The following is a 7,385-nucleotide window of genomic DNA, read 5'->3' as shown; positions in this document are numbered from 1 at the left end:
TATAGATACTTTCCTTACTACAATGAGGAAGTAAGAGAAAGCTCAAAGTGTGTTAAGTTTGTTAATGGCTTCGATCTGAGATCAAACAGGCCACTAACTACTGGGAGATTTTCCAGTTTCCTATATTGATGAATATGTGTAGAACCTTTGATGAGGATAGCAGGGCTAGAGCAGGACACTACCAAAGTGTGGGTCTAGTGAGAGACAAAAAGCTTGGTGCTCAGAATCCCAGAAATCCATACTCAACCTCAATCATTCAAAATGACAATCGTAGCATTGGACAAAAGATCATTGCTAGTCAATCTATTGGTGGTGGAAGTGCAAGGTCATCTTTTTTTGCACCCTGAAGGTGTGGGATGTGTGGTTGTGCTGGTCATGTTGCTTTTGAGTGCAAGGATCGAAAGATGACTTGCTTCAACTTCAACAGGCCAGATCACATTAGCAAAGATTGTTCGTATCCCAAGAAGGAGTTGAGGAGTAAAGGACAAAGCTCTCAAGCCAATAAACCAAAAACCACGAGGGTCTTCTCTCTTAGTGGTGTTGAAGCCTCAAAGTTTGATGACTTAATCCAAGGTACATGCCTCATAAATGGGACTCCTTTAGTTGTACTTCTTGATTTTGGTGCAACTCATTCCTTCGTGTCAAGTGCTTGTGTTAAAACTTTGAGTTTTCCTTTGTCTTGTTTGAAGTTTGATTTGGTTGTTGACACACTAACTAGTGGTCCTGTCACTACTTCTGATGTTCGTTTAAAATGTCCTATAATGATTTTGATAGAAAATTTGTTGTTGACTTAATTTTCTTACCTCTTAGTTAGCTAGAGGTGATTATTGGTGTGGACTGGTTATCTTCCAACCATGTGCTGTTAAATTGCTTTGATAAAATGGTGGTGTTTGATGAGTCTGTTGAGGGTAAAGATGAGAGGTTATTACTGCCAACTAGGTGAAGGCATCTTTGAAAGAGAATGCCCAAGTATATATGATGTTAGCGATGTGCCATCATTTTCTTCTATTTTCTAAACCCTTTTTGCACCATTTTAATTACTGATTGGTCTTAATTGTCAATTAATCAGGCAGTTTTATTATTTGGGCTCATTTAGCTAATTTGATGTTTTTAATCTAATTTCAGGAATTAATGAAACATTGGGCTTAATCCGGATTTTGGTTATGGACTTGAAGAGGGCAAATAAAGCAGCGCTTACCTTAGTTAATTTCTAATTAGGAAATTTCACAATTTTATTTTCTGTTGTTCAGTGTTTATTTCGTTTTGGGCCAAAGTATTGTAATAGGGCCCAGTGACTTTGAGTGACTCTTTTTAAATAGCAGCCTTGGGATTCGTGCAAGTCTATTCTGTTATGCTATTTTATTATTCAGAGCTTTTGTTTTAGGTTTTTACGTTTTTCTATGCTAAGGCTACTATTTTCGTTCTTAATGCAATTTTCCGTTTTCTGCTTCTAATTACAATTTCGTTCTTGCTTCTTCTTCTACTTTCATTTACGTTTCTGTCTCATTTACGTTTCTGTTTCATTTACATTTCTGTTCATTTACGTTTCTGCTTCATGTTTCATTTGCGTTTTCTGTTTGAATCAATGGAATGCTAGTTTTTCTGGTGTTGTTTCCTTTTGAGGACGAACCCCAACTCTCTTTGAGGTTTCTTTTGTAATGTGGTTTCCTGGTAGTTTTCCCTTCACCAGTTATCCCAAATTCGTGAACATTAATCAGTGCACGCGTCGTGTTCGATTAATTGCCTCTGAGCCTAACTTGCGTTCATGCTTAATGGACGAAGGGCTAACTGGTGTATGTGGTGCCTAATCACGTATTGACAACCCTAAGTTGATTTTCACTTAGTAAATTGAAATAGGGTTGGATTAAGTGGTTGACTGTTAGTAACGAATTCTCCATAACCCAGGATAAGAGAATGGTTTCTGAATCAGAGGAAACAACCCGTTTTTAATATTAGTAGTTTCATATTCCAGTTTACTTGTTCTGCTCTTTAATCACAAAACAAACAAACCCCCCCAATCGTTACTGTTACTGCGCAAGTATATTATGAACATTTGGTTTGTCATTGCTCGTTGGGAAACGACCTAGGATCACTTCCTAGTTACTGCATTTTCATGTTTATTTGATTCGAGTACGACCTCGATCAGTTAGCTTCCTTGAAACTTGAGAGTAATGTAGTGGTTGAGGGTATGCCTACAGTGGGAGATTTCCCTGAAGTGTTCCTAAAGGAAATTTCTAATTTACCTCCTGAGCGTGAAACTAAGTTTTCCATAGACTTAGTACCCGGTATAGGACCCATATCCATAGCTCCTTATAGGATGTCTCCTTTAGAGTTGGCTGAGCTCAAAAAATAATTAAAGGAGCTATTAGAGAAATAGTTTGTGAGACCTAGTGTGTCACCTTGGGAAGCGTTTGTGTTGTTAGTGAAGAATAATGATGGAAGCATGAGGTTGTGTGTAAATTATCGTCAATTGAACAAGGTGACGATTAAGAATAAGTATCCTTTACCAATGATAGATGATCTTATGGACCAGTTAGTGGAGGCGTGTGTGTTCAGTAAGATAGACCTTAAGTCAGGTTACCATCAAACTTGAGTGTAGTCTGAGGATGTTCCAAAGACTTCTTTTAGGAACCATTATGGTTACTATAAGTACTTGGTTATGCCTTTTGGTTTGACCAATGCGCCTGGTGTGTTCTTGGATTTAATGAACAGGATCTTCTATCCCTACTTGGATAGTTTTGTTGTGGTCTTCATGGATGATATCCTAGTGAACTCTAAGACTAAGGAGGGACATGCTGAGCATTTGAGGGTTGTGTTGCAAACCCTTAAGGTCAAACAACTTTATGTTAAGTTATCCAAGTGTGAGTTCAAGTTAGAGGAGGTGAGTTTCTTAGGACATGCCATATGCAAGGAAGGGATAGATGTAGACCCATCTAAGGTAGAAGTTGTGCTTAAGTGGGAAACACCTAAGTCTATTTTTGAGATTAGGAGTTTCCTAGGTTTAACAAGTTACTATAGGAGGTTTATAGAGGGTTTCTCTAAGTTAGCCATGCCTTTGACCAAGTTGACTCATAAGGATCAAGCTTTTGTGTGGGATAGCCATTGCGAGAGCAGTTTCCGAAAGCTTAAGAGTAGGTTAACATCAACACCTATGTTGGTCTTGCCCAACCCGAGTGAGCCCTTTGTAGTGTATTGTGATGCATTTAAGATGGGTTTTGGAGGAGTTCTTATGCAAAAGCCTATGCATCTAGGTAGCTTAAGACTCATGAGAGGAATTATTGAAGATAATGCTACATGGGAGCTGGAAAGTGTAACTCCTCAAATTTTAAACTGAAAATATTGCTTGAAAACACTTAATTTATTTTATTTTAGAAATATGCATCACTTTTTGTTTACCGCTACTAACAAATAATAAAAACATCTTACTATAATTTCTTTTAAAACAAAATGCGATAGTCGAAAAATGCTAAATAGTTGCATCAAATTAAAATAAATGCAAATGTAGAGTAATTAAGTTTCCATACATAAATAAAATAAAACTTGTAGTGTCATAAAGAAATATATGGATACAACCCATAACAGTGTGATAATAAACAAAATACATTTTTCATCCCTGCTACAACAAAATGCATGCATGTGGACAAAATATCTTTCAAAATACATCAAAATAGTAAAGAAACTAGAACCAGAGCAGACCACTTATCACACTAGAAGTACAGAACTAACTAAGATGTGTCCTTGGAAGAATCATGACTCTCCTCCTTAGACATCAGTTCCAGCTGCTTCAGTAGTTCCCGATACTCGTCCATCTCCTCGGATGACATGTCCGAATGGTCACCTCAATCCTTTGTAACCTCCACTAAGTGTACTCGATGCCCATTGTATTCGGTCTATCAGTTGGCACTACGTGGACTCAAGTATGGTAGGTGTAACGTGTAGCCCGTGTTATGGTGCAGGGCCATACCGCTCTCTTTGCGAGCTACACTGAGTCTACAAACGCCTCAGTGTACTCGACATCGTCAGTACCTAAAAGTTGTTGGTTGTAAGGGTGAGTCCTCTAGTCCTCGAACACCACAAACAATAGGCAATAGTAAAACAAAATTAAAACATACAATCGATGTAACCATTACATGTGGTTATTTAAACAAACAACACTCCCGCATCATAATTGCATATCTATTACACTTAATTCACAATAGGGCCCAATCACTGCCACCAATCCTCCCAGGTCTTGAAGGTCTTACAAAATCATGTGGACAACAGTTGGGAGCAATCACTACATACGAATACATAATACTCTGATCCCTAATCTCCCAACTCAAAATAGATAGTCTCGGAGCTTGTCAGGAGTAGCAAAGTGAGGCCTGTGAGTTACCTATGCCAAATGAGAGCACCAAATGCTGGGTAGTCACCACTCGCTAATTCCCCTAAGTTCTTTGAACCTCTCTGCCCACTACACCCTAATGTATCTTTGTCCATCATCCACTTCCTTAATGCAACCTCACATTCTCACAGAAGGAAATAGAACCATGGTTTTTTTACTCTCTGTCCAGTCCTTTTGAATCTTGCCACCGCATCACGTGTGCAACCCTCATACCAGATACATCAACGAATGCGTATAAACAAACAAACAAGAAAGAGAGACGTGGCTCAGGCCTACGTACTACTCTCAGGGAACCAGTAGTGATCCCTTAAGCGGTAGAAACCACTTGTCACCAAACAAACGGACAACATAACAACTGTAATTATAGCCATATAAGAAAACATAACAAACAATTTGTTGAAGGTCGAACACCCCCGGACCCAAACCACAATGCGTATAGATAAATGTGACAATATGCACAAATACACACACACACACACACATTATAAAATAATTTTTCATGCCACAGATATAATTGTCGGAGTTCATGCTCTACTAGTCTTATCATTCATTAATCATAATAAAATACAGACACACATTTCTGTAATTTTATCAGTAGAGAATCATCACAATTTCAGAACATGCATCAATCATCAGAACTTGCAGATATCTCAGCCACATATTTGAAAATAAATTAGCAATTCCTGAAAATAAATAATTCTAAGATGATTTATATGGAGGCAGGAATTCCAAAATTAAGCTATCTACTGTCTAAAATCAGTCTGTCACTCGGCTTTTCAAAGTTTTGCTCCTAACTTTTTTTAGTGCTCTTAGTGCTTTAGGAGTCAGATTTTCGCAAATCTCACATGATATCCTATATTTTCAAACCTAAAAAATTCATTTTTGAGGTAAAAAAAATTAATAGAAAAACATTCCATAATGCTATAATTCTCAATCCAAATTTGTGAAATTTTCATTTTACTAAAGGTCCTTAAACTTGTTTTATTTGTAACTTTTGATAGGAAACTCCGATTTGGGTGACATTTTAGGCTAACTCTATGTTTTAACATGCAAAGAACTCATTTTTGGCATAAAAAACTTAAGGAAAACAACTCAGCACATAGATTCAGGACATGACAACAAGCTCAAAAATTTCGAAGCAACATGTTCATGGAAGTTCAACAGCAAGCACATGGTTCAAGAGTTTGAGACCCCCCTTACCTCTTGTAGGCTTATAAAAGTTTATAAGGAAGAATGAGGGAGTTGAGATTCAAGTTTCCAACCTTAAAGAGTTCAAAATAAGGTTTTGAAACTACAAGTGAGAATAGAGCAAAAAAATGAAGTGAAAATCAAGCTTAGAGTTGAAAATGGAGGTCACTTACCTAAGCTTGGTGGAAGAAGGGCTCAAGAATACTTGGTAAAAAACTTGGAAGAAGAAAAAAAATATGGTCTCCTCTTTCTCCAAAAGCTTCAACAAAATGGGAGAACTAGCCTAGGCTTTGGCTTTTAAAAAACAACACTTATTGTAGGTGAAATGCTTGGACCATTGGATTTGCAAGGCCTAATCCTTATCTTCTTAATCTAATCACTTTGAATGACCCTTAATATGACTAATTGGCAGCTTGGACAGTGCTTGAGGTGCTCTCCACAAGCTCAGCCATGCCTTATATGGCTTCTTGCACTTTTCCAAAACAAACTATACAAGGATAAAGTAGAGTTTTGCCAAAAATGGTAAAAATTGCTTTTGCTAAAACTAGTAAATCTTATCCTAATCTTCTAGATTAGTGTGCTAACCTCCCTTGGGATATGTGTAATCAAAGTGAATTTTGCACAAAGTCCACTCACAGAGACAAATTACACTAGGACTTAATGCACACTACAATTCTTGCGTAGATGGAAATCTAGCTCAGACAGTTTCTATTTTTTTTCAAGCTTTACTAAATCGATCACACACATATAGATAGTACGAAATTCTATGATTAAAAACATATAACTACTGAAATTAAGTTCATAGATGAACAGATAACACAACATAGAGTTTCGTTTGTTAGTTTGAATTGTAATTTTTGAGGGTGTTACAACTCTAACTTATTTTAATTATTCTACATCATATAATTAGACACTTTAATTAGTCACCAACTAGTTAAACTAAAATTCTATTTTTAAACTAGTTATATAGTCATTTATGAAAATGCCCTCCACTTTAAACTCTTATGACTTAATTACCCTTTTTCCAATTCTATGGAATCTAGATCACCATTAATCAACCTTAATTATCCCCAGTTAATTTCTAACTTTACTTACATTAATTACTAATTTTCTTTCAAGCTTGTAATTTCTATTTCTAGACCAAAATCCAATTATTAACATCTAGGTCATTAATAAGTTGACCATTATTTGACTAGAGAATTTTCTTTGAATTATCCTTATTCTTTCTAGACTTTAGCTTAAAAACTTAAAAGTTTAACCATGCCTAAGTATCCTATGGTAGCATTTTTTTTTTTACCATTTCAACAGTTTGAAAACACTACCCAATCAGACGACAAAGAAATAACATTGTCTTGCACACACATGGAAAATTGGGATGTTACAAAAAGCCACACGAGAGAATCATATCTTGATTCGTTCGTTTCAAGTAAATTTCAAGGGCAAATTTTCTTTTAAGGAAAGGGAAAGTGTAGCATTCTTTTTTTAAAGAAATATATTTATAAAAATATATTAGTTTTTATTAAATATTTTTTGTTTTTTGTTCTTTTAAATAATAATAACAATAATAATAAAATTATGTTGGGTTAAATGTTTTTGGGTCTTTAGTTTTGGGAAGCCTAACTTAACTCCAAAAGCTAACATGATCTCTTAATAAACCTAGTTTGTTCCTTACACTATCTCTTTTCGCTCTCTTTTAGGGACCGTGCCGTCAGAGTCACGAACTGAGGAGGGAGAGGAAGCATAAAAGATTGTTGTTTCCACCGTTTTCCTTTGAGGAATGCATGCTGGAGGTAAGAGGGAGCGAGTTCTTTTT

The 7,385-nt window shown here is 36.2% G+C and overlaps 1 protein-coding gene across 1 annotated transcript; it reads left to right on the top strand.

Moving 5' to 3' along the window:
• The first annotated feature begins 356 nt into the window (after window positions 1-356).
• Window positions 357-3,334, top strand: LOC114411170. Its single transcript, XM_028374925.1, has 3 exons — window positions 357-740; window positions 815-921; window positions 2,713-3,334. Exons 1-3 carry the CDS (start codon window positions 357-359, stop codon window positions 3,332-3,334), a joined length of 1,113 nt encoding a protein of 370 aa, XP_028230726.1.
• The last annotated feature ends 4,051 nt before the right edge of the window (window positions 3,335-7,385 follow it).

Source organism: Glycine soja, chromosome 5, assembly GCF_004193775.1.
Source record: "Glycine soja cultivar W05 chromosome 5, ASM419377v2, whole genome shotgun sequence".
NCBI lineage: Eukaryota > Viridiplantae > Streptophyta > Magnoliopsida > Fabales > Fabaceae > Glycine > Glycine soja.
The sequence above is the reverse complement of the archived record's forward strand: the minus strand, read 5'-3'. Positions and strand labels throughout refer to the sequence as shown.

What these genes read in the sequence shown, in the direction of transcription:
- LOC114411170 (XM_028374925.1), top strand. Translation starts at nt 357, where the DNA reads ATGTGTGGTTGTGCTGGTCATGTTGCTTTTGAGTGCAAGGATCGAAAG. An exon ending in GTCCTGTCACTACTTCTGAT is followed by an intron (nt 741 to 814) that starts GTTCGTTTAAAA and finishes CCTCTTAGTTAG; the next exon opens with CTAGAGGTGATTATTGGTGT. An exon ending in GTTGAGGGTAAAGATGAGAG is followed by an intron (nt 922 to 2,712) that starts GTTATTACTGCC and finishes TTTAATGAACAG; the next exon opens with GATCTTCTATCCCTACTTGG.